This window comes from Mandrillus leucophaeus, unplaced genomic scaffold, assembly GCF_000951045.1.
Source record: "Mandrillus leucophaeus isolate KB7577 unplaced genomic scaffold, Mleu.le_1.0 Scaffold916, whole genome shotgun sequence".
Classification (NCBI taxonomy): Eukaryota; Metazoa; Chordata; class Mammalia; order Primates; family Cercopithecidae; genus Mandrillus; species Mandrillus leucophaeus.
In genome coordinates this window covers 1,524,130-1,550,925 of record NW_012109986.1, presented here as the reverse complement: position 1 = coordinate 1,550,925, position 26,796 = coordinate 1,524,130, and the positions used below count along the sequence as shown (strand labels likewise).

Here is a 26,796-nt window from a genome sequence, read left to right as displayed (position 1 = left end):
GACAGTTAGAACTTCAAAGCTTGATATAGTAAGGATGCATATTAAATTCTCCTATTTTTTTACAAAGTAAATATGTTGTATGAATAAATATTCATTTATGTAAAGTTTGACGACAACAAATAAAACACAGATATGTTACACTCTACTTGGCTCCATTTCCTTTATTTTCTGCTTTGGAAAAACACTGAACAAAACTTGTATTCATCCAATTATATTTCATTAACACTAAAATTGCCTTTTACAAATGTTTTGCGATAGAGAAGCATAAATATGTAAACGACAATTTTGATTTTAACTCACTAACTTTTGTTGGTTTAAGGCTCTAAATGGAATGATACCATAACATTTTTATACTGAGTGACAGTAATGGGAAAAAAATATGCCTTGAAGAAAATGAGCTTAAAATAAGAAACACATTTGCCTATGCAATAACCTGGCCATGTAACCTTATTATCAGCAAAAAAATGAGACAAATGAGAGAACAAATATATATTATTGCCTTGAATACAATGTTTTTCTTTTTTAAAACCGGAGCCCATATAAATGAATAACAAATCTTTGTAATTAACAATAGTTAAGCAGTACCAACTGTAAAATTACTCTGCTCTCCGGCTGTTTCTGGATATTGTGTGTGTGTTGGTTTAATCTAATGTGTATTATTGCATAGTATCCCCAGGCACAGTCAAGTAAAAGCTAAGGCTATACAGAAAAGCCTACATTTTAAATGGGTCTTGTCATTAATGCTTTATTAATTGCCCCAGGCTACGCAAACCCCAAGCCAGGCAAGCTATAACAATATGACACATTAAGGTCAAATCCAATTCCTGCTGTGTTTTATGGAATGGACCAAATATTGAGTTAACAGCAGGAAAGGCAATTTATAGGCTTTTCACATCTCCTGATTATTCGATCTAAATTAGATAGGAATTTTTTGAAATAACGAAAACACCTTCACTGAGTAATAATATAAAATAAATTTCAGTTTATTTTCTGTAATGTTCAAAATTATTTCCTTTAAGGTTATATGTACCATATAATTTTAATATGATGGAACAAAGCTGCAATATAAAATGTCTTATACATACCCACTTAAAAAATCAAAATTTCCACATATTTTGAAACTTAACGAATATCAACAAATAAAAGAGCCTACCTTTACATCAGAAGTATCTCTCTGACTAGTTCTCCAAGACCTTGCAACGGACGAGAAAGTTCGATCTGGATGATCAAATTTTCCATCATTTGCATTGAGGAAGAAGGTTGTGAAAGGTTCCTAAGCAAAAAACAGAATCAGAAATTTGAGCCCTCTAAACACAGCTGCCCTTGTTCTTCTGTGAAATATGGCTATCTTTAAAACCCTCAAGACGTAGAAGCAGAGCAGGGTCCTAGAAAGATGCCCCCAAATTAAGGCAGTAGGAGATGCCTGTCTGGGCTTGACTAGGCCAAGGCAGCAGTTGCCAGTCTGCAACTCTGGCAGGTCATTTCGCTTCTGGTCTTCTGATCTGTGAAATGATGGGGTTCCAGTGCTCTATGATTTTCTGAGAAATAATTTTGCATTAGTGACAATTCATAAGTTGGATCTTTCTTTCTAAAAATTAAGGCTATATATATATACACTAACATTGCAATAAGAAAAACCACTCTGATACTGATCACTGCAGTGTGGAATTAGGTACAGAATATCCATCTTAGATTACCTGTGAAAGACTACAAAAGTATTAGTACCACCTTATGGTCTGATGATGTTTTTAAAATGCAAATCCCTGCTTAAAAACCTTCAATAGCTCTTGGGAGTGATTAGGAGAAAGTCTAAAACTACCTAATTTGTTTTACAAGAGCCTGAATGATCTGGAACCTGCTTAACTCTTATCTCTCACCATTCCTCTCTTCACATTCTAAAATCTTGCCACACTACTCTCACCTCTTGTCCTTTGTATGTGATGTTCCCTAGGCTGGGTACAAACTTACCCATTTATTTCACTATTCTGACCTGGCTAAGTTCTTTTCATGCTTTAAGACTCAGCCAAGATGTCATTTTCTCCTGAAAAACTTTCCTTGCGCTACCGCGGCTCTCCAGTGTGCTCAAATTGCAATCTGTATTTCCTCAAACAGCACTGAAACATTTATCACACTGGTTTTAATTGATTGTTAATCTGTCTACATTCCTCACTATGAGTAGGTTCCGTATGTATCTTATTCATTGTTTTATCTCCAACACTTAGAACAACTCCCGGTACGTAGAAGTTGCTCGATATACAATCTGTTGAACGAAGAATAAAGTAAGTACAAATGACAGTAGATAAACCAGACTTTTTTGTATTCTGTGACTATTATCTTTGGATCACACAGTGATTGCCATCCAGCACATGTCCCTATGGCAGAAAACCTAGGAATAACTTTATTGCAATGTCCTAATGCATTTAATTTTAATGCTTTTTCTGTAATTCTTAAGTTGGGAGTTCTCTTGCTGGGAGTTCTTAGGTTGTTCTTATGTTTTTGATGTCATTAAATTTGCTTCCAAGTTTAAAAGGATTGAATAACATTCATTCCTGCTAAAGATTTCTTAACTACAATTATAGCAAAGATAGATACATATTTCCTTTTCCCTGCTTTAATTCTTCTCTCTCAAGTACAGGACGAATGATATGCCATTCCCAGGTTCAATAATGCTAAGAAACCTACATGACATTTTCCAAAATATTTTAGTCCTCTTTTTTTAATATGTAATCTCTGTTCATTCCTTTGCATAAACATACAAGGGGTACATACTTTGTCCCCTTAAACTCCCCTTCTTGCCACTAACCTTAAGGGCTGGCTGTTGGGGTAAAGGGCAACAAATACTGATCTTCCTCAATATCTCCCTGAAATTTAGTATGGCCAGATGTCATCAATTTTGTAAACTTGTAATATGCTGCCACTATTTCATGTTCAGTGTTGGATGAGAGAAAAGGATGATGAAAGAGATAAGATCAAGAATGATAAAACAATATAGAAGTAAGGGAGACAGTACTGATTCACCTGAAAATAAGAAATGCATCCAAGAAGTCCATATTGCTGTTTAGGATTTTAAGTGATATGAGAAATAAATAAAAGTTAGTGAAATTAAGTTAGAAAAAAATTATATGACAAGTCTTTCACTAATTTATTTGCTTTTTAGATGTTTAATTCACTATCAAAAATAAGGTAGTGAAAACAATCTGTCACTAAATTATATTAATTAAAATGGGGATATAAAAATTCTAGATGTAGCAATGGTAAACTGAATGAAATATGAAAGATTTAAGCTCGAATCTTGGTGGAACTATTTCTCTGTCTTGGGCAAGCTTACTTAACCTTAAGTAACTGTGTCAAGAAACTGTCTCCATTCCTTCATCTGTGTAAACTGGGAACGACAATACCTTGGGGAAATTATGGGATTAAATAAGATTAAATGAAATAACATAGAGAAAGCTTGATGTATCTTACATGACAGAGTTATAAAAATGACTACCAGCTTTACGCACTATGCCAAGTATTCGCTGTCGGACTTCCCACCAGACTGCCAGCTCCTAAGGCCTTATCTACCTCTCTATCCCCAGCCCCAAGCACAGCACATGGCTCATCATGTTTAATAAATGTTTGTCAAACACACCTAAACATACAAGGTATTGTTGGGAGATGGGAGTATGGTGGGTGAGAGTAAGATAGGGGTTTTCTTTTCAGTTCTTAACTACTAGTAGGTTTGACCCAACAGTTGTATCTTCAGAACCCACTTTGTTATTGCAGGATGCTGATGGAAGGCATTTAATTTTCACGTAGGTAGTGGCAGAGATTAATTTAGAGGGATCAGGCTTGTCTCTAGTTTTAACCTATTAAACAGATGTGAGTGAAAACCCATTTATACATGCAAAGCCGTACTTACCATCAGCCGCTAAAAGCTGATCTCCACCTCAACCTAAATTACAAAATCCTGTCTAGTTTTCAACTCCTAACAAAGACATGCCAAGAATAGCACAGATGGGCTTAGTGAAAAGAAATCTGAAATTAAAGAATTGTATTTATTTCTAGTAACAAAGTTATGAATGAAGCTGGTGGCACCTAAAAGCAGAGAATATTGAATTCCACATTTCAGTGTTTTAAGTAGCTTTTAAAAAGATCTGATTAACAACTGTTATAGGGTCATATACTACATTACTGACGTATATTCTCATTATTCCTGAAGGCCTCCAGTTGCTACAGTGGTAGAGCACTAATAGAAATTGATAACCTATTTGTTTATAAGTAAGTATTGATCTTTCAAGCTCTGATTACCGTGGAGATTGCTTTCTTCCATGTGTTTCCCTTTTACCTTCAAGGCACAATGCAAAGCCTTTCTTTTTCGTTTGACCCATGTCTGAATAACATAGAGGATCAGGTGCTATATTAAGCTTGAATAACTTTTATATTTATTTGCCTACCACCTGTCAACTGAGCCATTTTCTATGTGTACATCAATAGATTGGACATTTTACCATTATATTAGAAAAGTTTTAGGCATGCGAGGTAAGATGTATAAACGAATAAATACTAAACAGTAATTTCAGAAATTGCAATTCTGGAACTCATTAGGCTTTAAAAAGTTCAGGTTAGGTCCTGCAATATAAATGGCCAATGGCAGACTTTCTTCTCCTAATTACACCCACTCCAACATCATTTCATATCTTCCAATCCTTTTTCAGTGATGGAAAACTAACTCACCTGGCCTGCACTGGAAGTACCTGTCCTTCTGTATTCTATTATACCCCTTAGTCCCGTCTGAAGACACTAACAGCCTTTCTTGCTTTTGGATGATTACAGATCAACTAATTCCATCATGGGCAACTAATGCTGTTTCCCTGCTGCCTCTTCTCTTTACTCAACTTCTTCATTCTTCCGTCTTACATGATTTTTGCTTAGTCATCTCATAATAATCTTTTATGTCCTTTGCTTGTTGTAGTTCTGTTCTTTTCCTTCTCTTCATTCCATTTAAAAGCCAAAACAAACCTCATTTATGGGTAATAGGTAGTGCCTGCAACATAACTACAGCAAAGAAAAGATGTATATTTGAAGTGATAGGAAGCATAATAAAATAAAAAGGGAAGGAAAATAACAGCTACTAAGCATTTTTCTGTGCCAGGCTCTGTATTATCTAAGTTAACTGAATCCCTACTATCACCCTTCAGAGTAGGTGTAATTATTCCCCTTTTATAGCTGAGAAAATTCAAGGTCACATTCTAACAGATGGAGGAACCATTATTTCTACTGGCCTTTGTCTAATCCCAGAAGTTTATTTTCTCCTATTTCTTTTCCAAGAACCAAGAAGGGTCTTTTAGAATTTTCCAAAAGTTTTCACTAGTTAACCTATGTACCTACCATGCACTAGGCTCTTGGTTAAGTATTTCCCATCTTTCTCTGAGTACATATGCATTGTCCTTAATGCATCAGAATTCAAGATAAACACAACGATATTTTATTCAGTAGCACTATCTTTTGGTTTTAGTTACAACACGTGCAAAAATGTTTCTACTATACATATATACTTTTAAAGACACATTATGGTTTAAAGAGGCTTTAGGGTAAGCTTTCAAAACAAGCCATAATTTACACAGAAAGTTTCAAACTCTAAACATCACTTCCTTGGAAACTATGAAACGTTTGACAAATGAGTTTTGAATAGGAGGGCTGAATATACTGAATTTGGAAGGCGAACCAGTTACTGAGTGGTCAGCAAGTCAGTGAAAAAGATTTAATTATTTCTGTATACATGTTATATGACTAGGGTAAGATGTCAAGTAAAAACATCCCAAGTAAAATGTGTTTTTTAATATTAATATCTGAAGAAACTCCAAAGGCTGCTATAAGTTTATTCATGATTTGCCCAATGGCAGTTGTCAGGAAAACAGTCTTTTCAGAGTCTCATATTGTAGACAAGTGATTTCACTGGTAGTTTGTTTAAAATAATATTTTTAATTTAAAGTAATGAAGTATATAGTTATTTAGCATTTTTAAGCAATTATTATTTTTCTCATACTAAGTACACCGAAACAAATAATAAGTTTAATGACTTTAGATCTAAAAGGCCTAAGGTAAAGGACAGACACTTATTTTAATCTGTATTTTATTTTTGTGAACAAATTCTTAGTGAGCCAAATTTTAATGCATTTTCTATTTCATGAACTCCTTGGAATGGGAGTGAGGAAATCACGAATTCTGGACCATTAGGTTAAACGCTTAGTAAACCGTGAGACTGATACTTTTATTTATAACCACATGACATAAGATATTTGGGCTGAGTCTCCATAAAAGCAGTTTTATAGGTTTGTCCAAACAGTAGCCACTAGCCACATGTCACTATTGAGCACTTGAAATGTGGCTAGTTCAAATTGAGATGCACTGTAAATATAAAATACACTCTGAATTTCAAAGACTCAGTACCCTCCCTCCAAAAATGTAAAATGTAAAATGCCTCATTTTACATTTTTATATTGGTTACATGTTTAAATGATAACATTTTGGAAACAGTAGATTAACAAATATATTTATTAAAATTAATTTTACCTGTTTCTTTTTTACTTATAAATGTGGCTACTAGAAATTTTAAGTCACATGGTAGTTTACATTATATTTCTGTTGTGCAGCACTGCTATAGACAAGGGCATGTGTGGGATAAATGTGTAGAATATTCTGGCATGCCCTTGCATAGATTCAAGTTTGAATTCCATTTCGCTGGAATAACAAATCAACTTAAGTATAAATTCTGAGTTATGATTTGGGAAAGTGTTTAGCTGATTAGGGATAGATGAGGTTAACTTAAATTAGGCTGTTGATAACAAGTATTTTTATGGAGTCACTCTTGAAGGAGTCTTGTAAATCTGGCTTCAGACTAACTTGATTAGGTAAAAAAAACAGTGAATACCCCTTTATGTATTTCAAAATACTATTGTATATACACTCTCATTTAATCTGTCAAACAACACAGTAGATAACATTTTCTCAGGAAGGACTCCTGACCTTTTTTCTCATCCTCAAAGTACCTGAAAGAGGTGTCCTGCACCACCTGTCCTACAGGTGGTGGCTCACTAAGGCAATGACTGTCATTGACGGGACCTGAGGTTGTATGAAAAGGCCTCCCAGGGTGCAAATCTCCAGTTTCAATGTTTTCTAAAAATTTCCTTTGCTAAAAGAGTTTTGGTGGTCCCTTTGAGAGTTCCATGTGGACCAACCTGATGAACTCAGATTAACTGTTTAGCTGAAGAAGTGTATCTCATGGGCTACTTAAGCCCAGCTACATGTTTTCTTGGTTTCCAGGGTGGACCCTAGGCAGCAAACAAAACTTGAACTTTAGTGACTTTTTTTTTCTAGGTTTTAAAAGTTGCTCCTTCTACTGATTTTTTTGTTTCTGGTTTCTGTACAGCTAATAGGTAATTTTCCACTGGTGGTAGTAATGATTGAGCATTTAGTTTTGGTTTTATGGTCTTACCATTTGGTGATCAGTGAATCTAATTAATTAGTTTTTTGGTATTCTTGTCTGTTTGCCTATTTGTGAGTTCAAATCAATTAAGAGCATATTTTATATCCATTACAAAGAAAACCGGCTCTTTTGAGATCTTGACTGGTCAATTTTTGTGACTTTGTTTAGTTTTGACCTATGGTTGAAACTGAAGGTTGGAAGTTATAAGCTCTTTATGTGTCTGTGTATCTGGAATTTGAAAAGCATTTGCCTCTTGTGAGTGTGAAGTATTTTCCTACCTCTGGAATTATTATTATCACCCAGAAACTAAAGATGCTCTGTTCTGATTGCTTTATAAATAGGCAATGATATAAATCTTATTCTCAAAATTAACAGAAAATTAAAAAAGAGAATTCTATACTTTAAAAGTACCAGATTTAAAAAGTATTTCTTAAGAAACTTCTAACTCAGAAACATTATTATAAAAGAATCCAAGTTCACATAATTAAAGTGAATGTTTGGATAAATTAGAATGATTTAATAGCTTTGGTTTAAAAATAGTTTTATGTCTTTTCCTTTAGTTTATCATTACAGAGTTTAGTTTTAAAAATAAGATTTGGGTTTGTTTTCTCAAAAGACTAGTTAGTCCAGACTTCCTTTACTTCTTATGCTGGTGTAGAATTATGAAAGAGATAAGATTTATGCTCAAACAGAATCACAATTCTGACAAAATTTTTCTTAACAAAAATAATTGTAGTTTGTCACCTATCAATGGCTTGCAAGTTACTTAAAATATATTCATACTAAATTTCTGTAGAAAGTTATTTTTTTCCCGTAATGGAGAGGATGTTTAACGAAAACCTACAAACTAGAGCTGTCATTTAGGTTTAGGGAAAAAATATTTTCAAAGACAGGAGATGCAGTTTCATATACTCTGCTTTACCAATGTGTTTCTTGGGCACATCAGCCTCATACAATAGAGTGGTCTGAGGTATATCTTAATAGGGGGAAAATTATTGATTACAAGATTTAATTTAGCATTCTATAGTACTCCTCAGTTGCTTACAGTGCTCCTATCTAGACCAGAATGGAGAAGGCAAGAATACAGGAAAAGAGGTTTGCTAAGAGCTTTTGCAATAATCTAGGTGAGAGAGAATGGGAACCTAAATTAAAGAAAGTGCCAGAGTATAGAGAAAAGGAGATAGAGATATTTAGTTGGTAGAATCTGTGGATGTCTGATTGGATGTAAGAGGCTGGAAAAATAGAGAAAATATCTAGGAAAAAGCTTCCCAATTTCTAGATTGGGCAGCTGAGTGAATAATCATGGCATTTAAACACAGCAGGTTCATGAGGGAGATGAGGAGCTCATTTATTGAAATGCTGCTTATGGTACTGTGAGATATTCAGGTAGAAATATCTAGCAGGCACTTGGAAATATAGGTCAGGAACACAAGAGAAATGTTTGCAAAGAAGAGAGAAGCTGGAAATCACTAGCTTATAACTGAATGACACAGCTCAGCTGAAATATAAAGAAAAATCCTGGGGAATAGGAACATCAAGGAAAAAGAATCTGAGCTGGAGACTGAGCAGAACAGTTAGGATGACAGGAGGCAAACCAGGAGAGGATATTGTAAAAGGAACGTTGAAAGAAAATTTCAAGGAGAGAAGATTAGCAATGGTGTGAAATGCTTCAAGAGACATGATAGGTAAGAAATGGGAAGCTCTATCTGCATAATATGTGACCTTCGCAAAAACAATCCAGTAAAGTGATGGATGTGGATCTGAAATCAACCAGGCTAAAGACTGAATGGGAGGTGATCAAGTATAGGCAACAGGTACCACAGTGCATTGCAGGACAGCAGAGGTTGTGCTTTCAGGAATCTGACTATGCAGGGAGAGAGATGGGAAAGAACTGCAGAGTGGGCGGGGGCTGGCAGCAGGCTTTTTTTCTTTCTTTTTTTTTTAAACATCAGTGAGACGTGAATATATTTATGTCTTAGGAGAAAGAGAAAAGTAACAGAAAGAGGTTTTCAAAATATTTGGAAACTGGTTGTAAAACATGCTGCCCAAGAAGTAAGAATGAGAGGGCTGGGGGAGAGCAAGTGCCAGTGTGCATCATTTGTGAGGAAGGAGGCAGAGGGTATTAAGAATGCACTCCAGGGCTAGGTGTGGTGGCTCACACCTGTAATCCCAGTGCTTTGGGAGGTAAGGCAGGAGGATCACTGAAGCCCGGGGGAACAAAAGTGAGAGACCAGCCTGGGGAAAAAAGTGAGATGCCATGTTTAAAAATAATAGCTGGGCCGGGCACGGTGGCTCACACCTATAATGCCAGCACTTTGGGAAGCTGAGGCGGGCCAGTCACCTGAGGTCAGGAGTTCAAGACCAGTTTGACCAACATGGCGAAACCCCACCTCTACTAAAAATACAAAAATTAGCCAGGCGTGGTGGTGGGCGCCTGTAATCTCAACTACTCTGGAGGCTGAGGGAGGAGAATCGCTTGGACCCGGGAGGCAGAGATTGCAGAGAGCTGAGATCACGCAATTGCACTCCAGCCTGGGTGACAGAACGAGAGACTGTCTCAAAAAAAAAAAAAAAAAAAAAAAAAAAAAATTGCCACGCAAGGTGTTACATGCTTGTAGTACTAGTTACTTGGGAGGCCGAGGCAGGAAGACCCTTTGAGCCTGGGGGTTCAAGGCTGCTGTGAGCTGTGATAGTACTACTGCACTCTAGCCTCAGTGGCAGAGTGAGAGACCCTGTTACTGAAAAAAAAAAAAAAAAGGTATGTACTCAGTTTTGGCTCCTTTATAACTGGACAACTGGTTTGGTTTAAGCTCATAATACCTAGCAATAGACAACTAACTTTCTAATCCAATTTTGCAAATGAGACAACTCATTAAAAAATTCATATTTTGCTACTTTGGAATCTTTAATTTCTACTTTACTTGTCTCTAATCTTTGTTTAGAACAAACTACAACTGATTTGAATTGTATTTAATTTACTTACGTTAAAAATTTTAAGGTAACAAAGGCAAACTAGCTCAATGAAGATACTCACAATTCGAACAAGCCAGGATAAAGTAGATGTTGCTGTTGAATAATGGGTATTATAATGGTAGGGTGGGCTTTGATCATCTTCCCACGTCTCATAACGCTCTGCATAAAACACAGCTCTCTTTGGGTTCAACGCACCAATTGGCTATTAAAAGAAAAAAATATTTTGTTTAATACAGTCATATTAGATATCCTAGGTAATAAATCTTTATACTTTCAGTATTTCACTGTTAATTCTTTTTAGCCATACAGCATAAATACATTATTTTCTATTACATTTTTAAACATACCAGATTTTGATATTAATTACAAATCATTACACTTGTTAAAAACTGCCCAAGAGGATGATTCATAGTCCAAGGTTTCTAGACTTTACTAACAGTTTTTGTAAACTAGATTATCAGAGGTGATCTCATTTAAACTGTTAAGGCCACATCAACAGTTTTGTTATTTTCCTATTACTTAATAAGCTACATAATGAACATTTAGCTTGGAATACAGGAAACCCAAGGCAGAGAAGGTGAAGAGATTGACCATTTGACAACCATATTAGTGAAAACCTTGTCTTAACAGCCGGTTACCCAGAGTGTGAAAGACAACCCTCCATATGGAACCCTGACAGAATGTTAGTCTTATTCTAGTAGTATATAGATGGAACAACTATCCTTTTTATTGTTAAACTACACACTTAAGGGTGATGGAATAATTCAGGAAATTCAGATTCCCTGGAAAGCATTTTGCTGAGGCCTCTAAGACCTCTCCTATGAGTACCACCACCCTATTTACTGATTATGATGCTAATCCCTATACTGATTTCTTCAATAAAGCATGTGCTTAACTGCATCATATTCTCAAAATTTTAGCACATCTAATTATTAGGAATTTCCAGCACACCATCTTCATGATTTCCAATAGCAAACTGCCTTAGCTTAAGTTTTTGTTTGATTTTGGATTTATGGTATACAGAGTCCGTGCTTATGGTATCAAATAAGCACATGATTTTGATTTAAGTTGCATACTATAAAAGTAAGTAGGTTTACAGAGAAAACAAAAGAAGAGTACTAAGTACAATGTCTAACTACTTTATTTCAAAATTTAATATTTATAATCAACTATGAAGATCCCTCGAAGGCTTAATTTTAACAAGAGAAGTAGTAGAAAATTAGTGTTTCAACGGGACATATAACGTTACACAAGGGAGGAAGATTCATTTATAAATTGTTATGAGCCTTTTCTTTTGGCCTCAGGAGACTAATTCAAATAACACAATGAGGTCATCAGCAGTAAAAAGTCTGTTAGAATTTCCATAATAAACTCTTATTTGCAAGGGTGCTTATCCTGAAAATTTATTTGTAAATTATGTTCATTTTTTGTTAACTTTAATTATGATTAACAAAGACTCAACAATTTATTTATATAAAAGCTGTATTTTTCATACACAAGAATGTTAATATTTTAAGGTTCCTAAACTTTTTAATCTTCATTTTGTAAAACAAAGTATGATAGTATAAAAATTTAGATTTTTAAAGAATGTTCTAAGGTTTAAACTTTATTGTGTTAAATTTCATTGATTATCTCTCAAATCTCTTTAGATAGATGTAAAAAAGGTAATGTAATTTTGTTAAACATTACATAAAATCTTAATACTATTTAAAACAACATAATTACATTATTGGTAAAAGATTAATTGTTATAAAGTGAAATGAATGTAAAGTCTGTTATGGAACTGAAGTAATGAGTTATTTATTTATTTTATTTATTTATTTATTTATTTTTTGAGATGGAGTCCCGCTCTGTCGCCCAGGCTGGAGTGCAGTGGCACGATCTCGGCTCACTGCAAGCTCTGCCTCCCAGGTTCACGCCATTCTCCTGTCTCAGCCTCCCAAGTAGCTGGGACTACAGGTGCCCGCCACCATGCCCGGCTAATTTTTTGTATTTTTAGTAGAGATGGGGTTTCACCGTGTTAGCCAGGATGGACTCCATCTCCTGACCTCGTGATCTGCTAGCCTCGACCTCCCAAAGTGCTGGGATTACAGGCGTGAGCTACCACGCCTGGCCCAAAGTAATTAGTTTTTCATTTAAAATTACCTACATATTTTATACTTTACTAGATGTTCAGATATGTTTTTCTAACTCAGTAAGTATATTTTTCAAAGCACTGAAAATGTTTAATACTTTGTTCTGTCGTGAATATGCTAATAGACCTTTCGCATGCACAAAATGTCTGTGCAATCCCTAAGGTTTGATCTTATCTGATACTGTTTGTCCTGTAAAATCTCACAAAGCATTCTTTAAAAAGGAGCATGGCTCTTCCTCTAATCTTTTCCAGTCTTCTCTTACATTTCTGGAAAAGGAAAAGTAAAGACTTACATTTTTTATTTTACGCAAGTTTCATCAAAGTCATTTTATTGTAGAGTTTTACAGAGTAATGCTGTGTAGGAAACAGCTGCACAGTATTAAAGTCTGCATATCCCTCCCTTAGACACTTCTTACAATATATCTCTAATTTTGAATTTTTACCTAATAAAGTTAGAAATGATTTTTATGGAACATAATGTAAGTGATTTGCTTTGTACTTAATATTTTTCTATCGTTTTGCTTCTAATAGTCAAACAGCAATAAATAATTAGAAAGCAAAAAGCTTCAAAATGTTTGTTTGGGGAAATGAGAATTTTGTCACAGATGATATATTTTCTTAAGAGATCATAATAGATACCTATCATATCATATTTATCCATCCATCAATCAATTACCTACTTACCCACATACTGACAAGGTTGTAACTTTGCTATACTTTAAAAATTTTAGCAAATACTGCAATGTCAGTATCATTTGATTTTTGCCAGATGCATATGGTTAAGAATTCTGGTCAAAAGGTAAGGCTACACTTAATAAAATTTATAAATTTACTTTGCAATATTTTTCAATTTTCATCATAGTTACTACATCAATAAATTGTTCCCTTTTCTGTCAAACAGTGGGCATTTGGATTCAGTGACTTCCGTGCTTTTTAAGTGTTACCATATACAAAAGTTTAACTGAAAGTTTAAACCCTATTTTTAGATTTATTGCTGTTTTGTCTTTGTTAGTTTTTATGTTACAGGTGAACACTTTAACAAATAGGAAAAAATGGTGCAAAAAATGCAAAAATGAAAAATAACATTTCTATTCCTATAAAACTTTATTATTATAATTCAGTTTTAAAAACTGCCAAAAAGTCTACATAGCTTGCAAAAAAGCAGTATTTCTAACATGAAAGAATTCAAGAAGTGACTAATGTACAAAAATTTGCATTCCTTATAAAATTTATGGGAAATTACATGTGTAGCATTAGGATGTTCACATGAAACACTACTGTAGTTATTGAAGAAATAATGCTGAGAATTTTCTCTACTCTTATCACTCAGTTTCCCTGTTTTGAAGACCAAAGAGAGAAATCTGTCTCAAACTTCAGTGCTACAAAAAGTTTGGTTTTCCTAAAAATAAAAACCTTTGTGACTTTACTACATGAAACAAAAATTCTACCAGAGGTTTGTGGGGGATTTACATGATCTTAAGGCTCTGAGAAATACTATTGTAAATATAATTGTTTAAATGTGTTTATTCCAGTGTTTCTCTTTATTTTATTTTTTTAAATTTTTTATGAGAAACACCTACTTCTTTTGTTTTTAGAACAACTGTTTAGATGCAATACCTTAGATTGTACTTTGAAAAATTCTGGTACATATTTGGTGTGTATTTCTGCATGCTAACTTTTTCTTTAGTTTCATTTTTCTGTTTTCTCTTTCTGTTCTCTTAGCCTTGATTTATCAATATTTTTCTATCTTTTAAAACCTGCATATTGTACAAAGTCCTTTTCTTAGAACAGGTATATAATATATAAATTTAATAAGTAAAAATGACTGCAAAAATTTTATAAATAAAACATATTGTATAAATGGTATTATATGAAACATCAGAAGAACTTTTAGAGAACATAAAAGTCTGAGCACAGAGTTACTGACTTAAATAAATACAAATAAATAAATGTGGATTGATCTGATAAATGGTCAATGTCATCAAACTAGATTATAATTTTCAAGAAAAAAAAAGTTTGTCAAGGAGAAATCGGAGGCCTAGTTAAAGCAATGTCAATAACACTGAATTCTAATATATCATAAAAAAACTGAAAATGATAATGATGTTCATAGTCCTAGCATTCTACTGTTACACAGGCTGAGCATCTCTAATCCAAAAATTTGACATCTAGAATGCTCCAAATTCCAGAACTTTTTGCATGCCAACATGACACCATCTTAAGTGGAAAATTCCACACATATGTACTTAACACAAACTTTTGTTTCATGTACAAAATTGTTTAAAAAAAAAAACTGTATAAGATGACCTGCAGGCTATATGGAATATGGTGTATATGAAATGAAATAATTTTTTGTTTAGACTTGGGTCTGTTCCCAAGCTATCTCATTGTGTATATGCAAATATTCTGAAATCTGAAATAATCTGAAGTCTGAAACACTTCTGGTCCCAAGCATTATGGATAAGGAATACTCAAACCTGCACACATAATATGTTCAAAAGTTTACTACTGCTATTACAACTGCCGATGATACTATATATTTGTGAAACATATTGTCTTCACATCCATTTTCTAGACTGATTTTCGTAAGTCTCTGAGGACAGTAAGGCATTCAATATGAACCTAATTTCATGATGAGCAAACAAGTACCTGGGTCTCCACATTCTACACTACTGCACTGCTTTTTCATTGCTAAATATGAAATTCTGATCTTAATGTGACTTTATTTTTTAATAGAGATGAAATCTCACTATGCTACCCAGGCTGGTCTTGAACTCCTGTCCTCAAGTGATCCTTCTGCCTTGGCCTCCCAAAGTGCTGGTATTACAGGTGTAAGCCAGTTTGCCTGGCCCTTGATGTGACTTTTTTCTTTTATAACTACCTACTTAATTCCTCATTCCTCATAGGTCCACAGAAATAGAAGGAAACATTCAGGTCTACTTGACCAAATCCTTACAAATGAGGACACTGAAGAAAAGTCAAATGAAGATCATGTTGCTAGTCAGTGGCTAGACATTTTATAGAACCAGCTGCAGCTCTGTGCTAGATACAGCTTGAAGCTGGGTACATTTGACACATTTGTCTGGCTTCTAACAATAGCTTTTAGTTATCTCAATACTTTTAAGACATTGAACTTCTAAGATATCTAAGTTATCTTGTTATCTTTTGTAATCAAGGGCTTGAAAATCCTTCGAACAGACTTTGAGAGTTCTTACCTTGTTTTTTCAGTCATGAACTACCTGTCATCATTCTGAAAATTGTTATGACAACATAGAAATCATACCTACAGACGCTTCTGTGCTCAAGTAAATCCCCCGGCTCCCTTTTTATCTGACTAAGGAACTTCAACTCATTCTTTTGGAGGTTTTTCAAATTGTATCTGTAAAGCCTTACATGACACCATCTGGTAATAGGCAACTTTCTAACCTTTTTAACCCAGTAGTGTAGCCCTTCGAAGAAACTTCCTGTCTTTTATTCATCTCTTTATTCTCACACCTACAGTACCTGAACCTTTTTAAGTGAGCAATAAATGCTAAATGAATGAAGACTGATTAACCCAATTATATAATATTATATAAAATTTCCATGTGGAAGTTTTAGAAAAAAATTTTATGCAAAAATCGAAAGATATAACAAAATGAAAAATATTCATAGCACATAAGAGTTAGTTTCCTTAAAAAAGTGCTCTTACAAATCAATAAGAAGCTAATGAACAATCTAATTAAATAAATGAGGAAATGATATGATGAATAGGCAATTCGCAGAATAATAAATGCCAATTTCCAATATATATAAGAAAAAATAGTACCAGTTCCTACAATGTAATGGACATCTATTCTTTTTTACTGTTTAGCATTCATTATGCCTTCTTCCTTTGTGAACCATTCCTTCCCTACCTGGTGCAGGTGAGCTGACCTCGCTACCTGACTCCCTGGGTGGGCATGGGATCTAGACCTGTCAATCATAATATTTTATTCACATTGGCACTATGACTGCTGCAGAAATGGGCATGTGATTCAACTTGATCGGATGAAACTTTGCTGCAACTATCTGGGAAAAAGCTCTTTTTCTAGCGGGGTTACAAAGACATCATCACTGTAACACAGGGAAACCTGTTTGAGAATGAAGCCAATGTAGAAAGTAAGAGGTGTGGAACCTGATAATTCTGGTGAACACTTGGATCGAGTTTTCCTGAACTGACCCATCCCTGGATTTCTCAGTTATATGGGCTAATAAAATTTTCATTTTAAATTAAAACCAGTATAAGTTGACTTTCTATTATAGGTAGTCAAAAATTGTAAGTACACTCACAATTGTTAAAAGGTCAGACAAAAACTATTTTTATTAACTAGATTGTCAAAAATTATTAAGTTTTATAATACTCAGTATTGGAAAACATGGTATCTCACAATGCTGTTGGCAAAAAATTGGCATAAATTTCTTGTGGGGAAAATTGGTAATATTTAAAAAATTCATATAGTTTTGATCAAGTAATTCTACTTTGTATAATTTATTTTTTGAAGAATATACATGACAGTATATCAATAGTTGTCTCTGGGCAGTGAGAATGTGGAGACTTTAGTCTTCTCTATACGCTCTTTTTTTGCTGTTTAATCATGAATTTGGTTTATCTCACAGAGAGAATTTTACATGGCTTTTATAATTATATGACCCAGAAATATATTTCACATGTGAACATTTTAACTTTGATAAATTTAAATTAACTATAGTAACTTTTTATTTTGCCTAGTAAGTGTTATTGACCAAATATTTCCAAATATAAATTTCTATTATTGGCTGGGGCTGTGGCTCATGCCTGTAATCCCAGCACTTTGAGACGGAGGCAGGTAGATCACTTTGAGGCCAAGAGTTCAAGATCAGCCTGGCCAACATGATGAAACCCCATCTCTACTAAAAATACAAAAATTAGCCAGGCGTGGAGGTGGGCACATGTAATCCCAGCTACTTGGGAGGCTGCGGCAGGAGAATTGCCTGAATCTGGGAGGCAGAAGTTGTAGTGAGCCAAGATTGCACCACTGCACTCCAGCCTGGGTGACAAAGTGAGACGACGTCTCAAAAAAAAAAAAAGCTTCTATTACCAATCTTCACTGATATTTGAATCAGCACACATCAAAACCTTACTAGTTACAGTGAGTTAAATGACAACACGAGGAACAAAAAGACAAATCCAGAAGCCTAGCATTGGCATATGATAAATACATGCAAAATATTGGCTGTTATTGTTATGTTCTATAAGATAACTGGCATGCTCTCTTAAATGAGTCAGTATCATGAAAAAAAAGCGGGGGTGATAGGGTGACTGGGAGCTATTCTAACCTTAGACAAATAAGACAGAAGAATCAGATGTACTGTGTGGTCGCTGACTGAATCCTGGCTTAAGCACAACAATTTTTAAGACACATGGGAGATAATTAGAAAACCTTGATTATAGGCACAGTGTTAGATAATATTAGGGAAATGTCATTAGTTTTGTTAGATGTAATGATGGTGATCTGATTATATGGGAAAATAATATTTTTCATACTGAAATATTTAGGGGTAAAGTATGATATATTTATTTAAATACTTTAGTAAACCAATAAAAGCTAAACTGTCAATAATTATAACATGTAGGTATTGGTTAATGGGTATTGTTATTAGGAATTGGTACTTTTTCTTTGTTTAAAAATTTTCATAATAAAGTCAAAATCAATTAAAATAGAGTATAAAAACAAGCAAAACCTTTCCAATCAATTCAAGTCTTTCCTATGTCTTGGGCTGTTCTAAATAAGAATGCTTTAAATGATTTGAAAATTTGTTTCTCTAAAATACGTTAAAATTGTGTTCCGTAAGTGTGGATTAAACATTCCCTTTGCAATTTTATACTGTTAATTGGCTTGATATGGCCTTTCATCCTCCGATGAACTTCAGCAAATCAGTACACAATTTTCAAATACATTATTAAGGAACAGAACTTGAAGTCATGAAGCATTAATAAAGAGAAGTGTTGAGTATATTTTTCTATTAATTAAATGTGTTTCTTTTTACACTTTTTCATGGGGTGGAATTGAGTATATTATGAAGAAAGCTAATCTTTGATCTAAAGTTGCAATTTGATTAGCAAAATCTATTGGCACGTGGCTGGGCATAGTGGCTCACGACGATAATCCCCACACTTTGGGAGGCCGAGGCAGGCGGATCATCTGAGGTCAGGAGTTGGAGAGCAGCCTGGCCCACACAGTGAAACCTCATCTCTACTAAAAATACAAAAATTAGCCAGGCGTGGTGGTGCACGCCTTTAATCCCAGCTACTGGGGAGGCTGAGGCAGGATAATTGCTTGAGCCTGGGAGGCAGAGGTTGCAGTGAGCCAAGGTTGCACTATTGCACTTCAGCCTGGGCGACAAGAGTGAAACTCAAAAAAAAAAAAAAAAAGCCTATTAGCACTTAATTTAAGTTTTTGTAGAGACAGGGTTTGGCTATGTTGCTCAGGTTGGTCTCAAACTCCTGGCCTCAAGCAATCCTCCTGACTCCACCTCCCAAAGTGCTGGGATTACAGGCGTGAGCCACCACACCCAGCTTTAAGCACTTCCACAGGAATGCTAGTCCCACATAGGACTGAAAGCTTTGGAGGTGTGGAATGGCTCACTGACCACATTTCTTTTGACTCCTCTGCTCATATCTGACATGACTGAGCAATGTGCAGGATATTTTAAAAGAACTCATTCTTACTGGATAATAGGGAGAGTTTTTCTTTTTTTTTTTTTTTTTTTTTTGATAGCGTATAAAAACTGCCAGGGCATTTAGAAAAGGTAGAGGCATATAGAAGAGAAATTAATCACTAGCTTTTTTTTTTTTTTTTTTTTTTTTTTTAAAGAATATCCTACCTATGTATTATGGAGAAATAATAGGTAACAAATGGAAAAAAATGCAATCTGTATAACCAGTGCAATTCATCACAGCGTTGTGAGGGTAAAGCAAGAAAATCCATGTAAGATGCTTAGCACAATGCCTGGCATATAATAAACACATGCAAAATATTGGCTATTATTGTTATCATTATCCTAAGATAGTTCCCAAGAAAATTAGTTTTACGTATCTTAGTGAAAAGTGAACACTTTCACCTACAAACAGTGGAGCATCTTAAATCTTCATGTGTCAGTTCTAGAAGTTTTCCAGGTATTAAGTAGGATAATGATGGGGCTACAAATTAGTTTCAAGATCACTTCTAACTGCTTAATATTCTGTTTCAGCTGGAAAGAAAGGTTAAAGGAGACTGAATTTGACCTAGTTTTGCATGATAATGCTGTGGTTTAGACACAGAGGTGACATGTGGCTGGTGAAATTAAAGTGCATAAAGCAGGCTCTCTTTTCCTTTCCATAGGTAGGATTCTTCTAAGAGCATACACTAAACAGTGTTCCTGCTGTTTTCAGTTCCTTCTTCAACAGCCTAAAATTTTCAAAGCAGAACAGGCTCTATAGGCTTTTTTTTCCCTCTCTTTTTCTGAAAAGGTGATTCAGTTGGCTGAGTGGGAAGGAACAAGAAAAGAGGATAAAGAGACATTTAGTATAAGCAAACAGAGCCTAGGATTGCTTTGGAAGTTCTGTATAAATCTATAAAGCTCCCTGTCACCCTATTATGTCTCCAACAAACAACAGTGGAGATATAAACAAACACAAAAACACTTCACTATTTCTGGTTACCAGTGTCTGTGAAGTCTACCTTTTTAGTTGCACTTTTCTTGATCCTTCCATTTTTTCAATTAGAAGGAAAATAGCTTAATATGTCACTGGGTAAACAAAAAAATGACTGTAACTTCTTAAAGGTATGGACTAAGTCTTATTGCCTTTGTATCTCCAGTGTCTGGCACAGAGTAGGTTGGCAATAAATGCTTGTGTAATGAAAGAAAGAATGAATGAATAACAGTATTAATTTAAATAAACGAATATCCCATGAGTTTAAAACAGTATCCAAACACTGCCAATCAATACCTTGTCCCTCAGCACTGCCATATAAGCAAGTCTAATGAAAACAATTTTCAACATACTGTGGGTTATATGTTAAGGCAGCATTCAACATACATTGAAACAAATATTTCAAATTTGGCAGCAGGGTTATTTGCCAGATAGTATATAATTAAATTTACACATTCACACTTCTATCTTTCATTTTATATCATCCTAACTACTACTAACACACCTAGTATTTTGCCCATACTTCCTGTTTTGTTGTTTAAAATTAAGCATTAGGTAGATTATGATCAAGTAAATGGAATTAATTTCATTTCAGATGTTGTTAACTTATGGTGAAAAAGAAAGATAAAATAACCATAGAAACTTGCTCTAGTGGAGACTGCAGTGAGCCAAGATTGTGCTACTGCACTCCAGCCTGGGTGACAGAGGGAGACTCCATCTCAAAAACGACAACCACAACAACAACAAAACAAACGAACTTGCTCTAGATTGCTGAGTCGTGGATTCCCCACCTTACCAATATAAACTCTTTTCTATGTGGTAGATAGACATTTGGCAGTATTGAGGGTGGATGGTTGAAGAGTATTCACACTTCAGTGCATCCATTTGCATTATCACATTTCAAAGCCTCAAGGCATTATCACTTCCTTTTATTAAGTGGCATAATAATTTGGGAAAATGGTTATGCTTATCATCATCTGTCAGTCAAACAACTCCTGTGTTAACAAAATCTATTTTTTCCACTCCATGAATGGGTGTGTGCATGTGATGTCTTATGTTCATGTCAATATTAGTAGGACTTGGTTTTGTGATGAAACTATTTCACTTATCAGAGGGCATGACTGGGAAATAGGAAAATTCTATTTACACTTTAATGAGCAGAAGACTGTGCTTCACGCCAAAGTCATGTAACCACTATACTTTAAGAGTCGAGTTCATATGAGTATCTGTAAATAACTGAAACACTAGCATATATCATGTTGTAAGATAGATTTCACCATAAGGTTACATCTCCATAAGGAATATCTATATAAATCGAGTGGGGAGGAAATCTCTAAACCTACTGTTGGTTAGTGTTGAAAAGATAGGTCAAAGGCAGATTATTTCATCTGCTGTCCCTCACGTAAAACAATAAACATAGCCTTTAACCTGTACACATAATAAATAAAACTTGAACCTATGATGTCTAATAAAATGAGAGGTCTAAAAAAATCTTACTGACAAAGAACTTTTTTTTTTGCTCCTGTGCTCTCCAAGTGTTCAATTAAGTGGGCCAAAGAAGAAGTAAGAATATTAGAAATATAAAATATTTCAGTCTAAATAAATGTGCATCTAAAGTTCTAATAAACATTTAATATAACCTTAGTGTTTTGATGTTAGAGTTTTGATAATTTGATAACTCAAATAGATGATAAAACAGAATTATTTATTGAATTCAAAATATTTTATTAAATGGCATTACTTTTTAATTTTATTAGAATAAAAAATAAATCACAGGAATCAAACAAACGTTCACCAGGTTTTTGTCAATCATACCAAAGATAGTGAACTCTCAACTAACAATCATGGAAATTTGCTGTGTCACTGCCACTCACTGAATGCCACTTGTGTCAGGCATTATACTAGGTGCCTTAACTACTTTACGGTGTTAAAATCTTTTAACAACCCTATTATGTAAGTATGATTGTGTTCATTTTAAAGATGAGCAAACAAGTTCAGAGAATTTAGAAAACATCTTAAGTTTGTACAATATGTGACAGAGAAACAAATATTTGAGCGAAGCCTACATTCTTTTCATGTTCCAGTTACAACCTCTTGATTTTTTTTCCCAATTCCCATTATTGTTCAAGCCAATTTCAGCTGTGTTTTCTGAAACTTTCATTCAAAAGTTTCCCAACTGATACAACACAGAATTTCATGAAGCCTGTGTAATGTGGTGGTATAAAGAAAGAAAATAAATATTTATTTTTTTGACATTGTACATTTCATAGTTTCTTAATTCTTTCATATAGTAAAGAATATAGAAATTATTTGGGGTACCACACGTTTATTGAAACAAATTCTAGAATTATTCACTGCTAAGAATTATTACTGGGATCAGGACTCCCAGTGTTTGTTTAGAAACAACTAATCTTGTTGTTAGAGATCTTTTAGAATGCTTTTGGTTATATCATTCAAGTATTTCAATTCTTCCTTGAGCTTCTAAAGAGTAAAACTCTCCATTAATATTTTCATTTGTAGTACTGATTATAACTACAAGAATTTCATGTGCTTCTTAGTGGACATCTCTTCATTGTGATAATATTGCACTATAGTAGTTTTTCCTTCCAATTATATTATTATACTTCAAATGTCATTTTCCCATTAGGCGTATAATAAGATATATTTTCATACATTAAAATCTTGTTTATTGATGGATTTTACACAGGATAGTCTCAGGTTTCTAGCCCATTTGTAAGAAGCTCCTATTAAGAAATTCAATGAAGCATGGGAACAATGCACAAGTAATTTATTAACATATCAACAGGCTTTAATTTGCTAACATTTTCCTATCATGCTAGGGTGACAGAATAGAAAGAAGAAATTGCTAAAGCATGGAATATAGTAAAATCTGAAGAAAAGCTATCTACCTTTTAAGTGCTCATGGATTCCACTGTTCACAGCATGAAGAACTACATGCTTGCAAAACGACAGTTTCTAGTCATATTGCCTAATTTATTTAGGCTCCATCTGTTTACCTGTATTATTTACTTGACACTATATAAAATTAGAGGAGCACATGTGAGGCACAAAAGGAAAAGCTCTGCCAAAGGAAATACACATTACACAGGTTAGCATAAAAACCCTGAAGTGGGCTGGGCTGGGCGTGGTGGCTCATACCTGTAATCCCAACACTTTGGGACACAGAGGCGGGTGGATCATGAGGTCAGGAGTTCAAGACCAGCCTGGCCAACATAGTGAAGCCCCGTCTGTACTAAAAATACAAAAAAATTAGCTAGGTGTGGTGGTAGGAGCTTGTAATCTCAGCTACTCAGGAGGCTGAGGCAGAAGAATCGCTTGAACCCAGGAGGTGGAGGCTGCAGTGAGCCGAGATCGCACCACTGCACTCCAGCCTGGGCGACAGAGCGAGACTCCATCTAAAACAAAAAACAAAAAACAAAAAAAGAACCTTGAAATGTTTATATCTTCAGTTACTGTAGAAACAGTGACTTCCTCATTTATTTTAACTCATTTTTTCCTACATGGATAAATGGAAAAAATCTATGATTACCAGCAAATATGTGGTAAATAGATGCCTTCTATAAACCATACTAATCATAATGAGTGCCACATTTTCTTTGGCTGGGCTAGGTTTCAAGAACATTCGAGTCCAAATGTCTTAGCGAGGCTGAGCCTGTACTCCCCAGTGAGGCACAGTCCCCACTAAACCTATCTCGTAAATGCTGGCCTCTCATATTGCTGTTAACTATCTGAGTTTTCATTTTTGCTCTGGGCTGAACTCCCTCCAAGTGGCTGGGAATATGTCTGCTTTATTCACTCCTGTACACTCTTTCACTTGTAGAGTGTTCGACATATAGTACATGTGTGATAAATATTTGTTGACTGAACAACTGAAAGAATGAATAAATAGATGGAGAGAAAAAAGGAGCTTCAGTCTGTAAGTTTCCTTTAAACACAATATCCCAGTTGATTTCGAAGAAAAAGAACTTCCTTCCTTGTTTTAAAAATAATACAATAGACATAATAGTAGTCATCATATGAGGTTTTAATATGCTACCTGATAATCTATACTCTGAATTTGTATCGTATATATATTTTATAATGTCTAAGTAATGATTATTCAATTAATGTTAAATAAAATACATGCAGACAAGATTTTGTCAAAGAGCAAGTTTAACAGTCTAGCTTTCAAAGGCCAGAAAAGGCGCAGGCGCAGGCATGCTGAGCTAAAAACCATCTGTGGGATTCATTTTAAATCGGCGGTAATGGCGTTTCCCTAATTCACAGAGCTTATGCTGCTCTTGTCCATTAGCCCCTTAGACCTGCCCCCCAAAACCAAATGTATACACAAATACCTTTCAACTTTCTGTGGATTGCTAAATCAGACAATCAAGTCTTACAGAAAAGAGAGATACATTCAAAGTCAATGGGCTGAGACTTTACTACGGCTAACACACATGAACTTTAAGGCAAGCCTCTGGCGTAAGCTTAGACTATAGAGCAGCTTTTTGGGCTTAGTTCCCAGTTCTTCACTGAATTTCCAACAGTTCAGTATCACACTGTAGTTTCCTCTGGATAAACGAGGTAAGCTAATAAAAATTTTGCCTTTTATTTCTTATTACCGTTATGCACCATTTTCTTGCCATCTTTTGGACCATATCTTCTCTCTCATATATAGATAGACACTTGATAAACTAAACTGACTTTCTTTTCAGTATTATATTTCCCTACAATGTGTGTATTTTATGGTCAATATAACATGCCTTATCATCTAAGGAATATATCACATAAATGATTTGCCATCATATTTTCTACTAATTTTAGGTTTTAAACCTAGACTTTAAAGCCTAGGATATATGAGAAACCTCTCCTTACATGTGCTATTTCTCAAATACCCATTTCATTTTGCCTATGCTAGTACTAGTTTATCTTCTTGTAGCTTAATTCCTGTGCTAAGAATTGGTAAGATTTAGAAACTGACTGTGTAAGTCAGGATAACCAGTTTCACTTTCTTACAAACATTAACTGGCTATTTATACTCTGACAGAAATACTATTAGACTACAGTCTTACGAAGAAAGCTGACTTCTATATGTTTAAAAGTTACCTTTGATAGATCCCTGAAGTTTCCTGGAAGAGTTAGGTCCAATTCTTCTGATTCATAGTTGGTTAACACCCACGGAAATACTGGATATTGGTTCAGATCATTATATGTCCGTCCTAGTAAAGAAAAACAGAAATAAAAATTTGTATACACAAAATGCTTATGAAATAGTTTCTGTTCTTACAAAGCACCTATTGAATTTCAGAAGAAAAGTAACTTTTTATTTATTGAACCATACCTTTAACTCTGATAACAATGCTTTTCAAGTGAATTCATTCAATTGTTTTAAAACATAACCAGAATTACTATTTATAAGATTGTGATAGAGACTACTGGCTGGTTATTGTAATTGATTCTCCTCTTTCTGTGCTACAGCACATTTCTCAGCCTCCCTTACAAGGAGCTATGGCCACGGGATTTAGTTCTAATCTACAGAATGTGAGCAAAGTCTCTTCAAGGCTTGGCCCACTGAAACTTCCTGCATGTGTGTCTCATCTCTCTTCTGCTGATGTAGATAATATTGCAACCCTGGAAGCAGAGCCTTGTCAGTTAGAGGCCCTGAAGGTAATTATGGAGGAAGGCACCCCAATGACCTGCACATTTGCAGCTTAGGTGACGGTATTCTATTTTATCTTTTAATTATTTTTTATTTTTTTTGAGATGGAGTCTCGCTCTGTCATCTAGGCTGGAGTGCAGTGGCACGATCTTGGCTCACTGCAATCTCTGCCTCCTGGGTTCAAGCGATTCTCCTGCCTCAGCCTCCGGAGTAGCTGGGATTACAGGCACATGCCACCACACCTGGCTAATTTTTGTATTTTTAGTAGAGATGGGGTTTCACCATGTTGGCCAGGCTGGTCTCAAACTCCTGACCTCGTGATCTGCCCGCCTCGGCCTCCCAAAGTGCTGGGATTACAGGCACATGCCACCACACCTGGCTAATTTTTGTATTTTTAGTAGAGATGGGGTTTCACCATGTTGGCCAGGCTGGTCTCAAACTCCTGACCTCGTGATCTGCCCGCCTCAGCCTCCAAAAGTGCTGGGATTACAGGCCTGAGCCACTACGCCCGGCTGTGATGGTATTCTATTATAATGAATATATATCGAGAAATTATATTATGAGTACACAGAATACTATGTTAAACTTATATCAAGAATGAATGCAGAGAATTTGCAAGTGGACAGAAGTACTCTGAAGCTAGGATGAAAAAGTACAGAGGCAGATGTCAATCATACATTTTTTCACTCCTTAAGTTCATAATTTTTTTTTTTATCTTACGTTGTTTCACCTTAGTGAAGAACTGCTGGATCTTAGGGTGAGTATGTCTGTTTATGTTTTGGTAGAATGTCTTAAACACTTCAGGTATGATATTGAGGTACACTGGGAATGTGGAAAGTTTAGGGGAGCAAGCTGTGCCCCCCCTCATA

General features: G+C 34.9%; 1 protein-coding gene across 1 annotated transcript in view; it reads right to left on the bottom strand.

Annotated features, from left to right (window-relative positions):
• NBEA (neurobeachin) overlaps positions 1–26,796 on the bottom strand; it is a gene marked incomplete at its 3' end in the record, with an annotated part of 753,742 nt that overhangs the window by 74,461 nt on the left and 652,485 nt on the right. The window contains exons 45-47 of the mRNA XM_011969865.1: positions 25,375–25,487; positions 10,503–10,643; positions 1,154–1,273 (exon numbers count right to left, since the gene is read on the bottom strand). Of these exons, the coding sequence (XP_011825255.1) occupies positions 1,154–1,273; positions 10,503–10,643; positions 25,375–25,487 (374 nt within the window). The remainder of the gene's footprint in view (positions 1–1,153; positions 1,274–10,502; positions 10,644–25,374; positions 25,488–26,796) is intronic.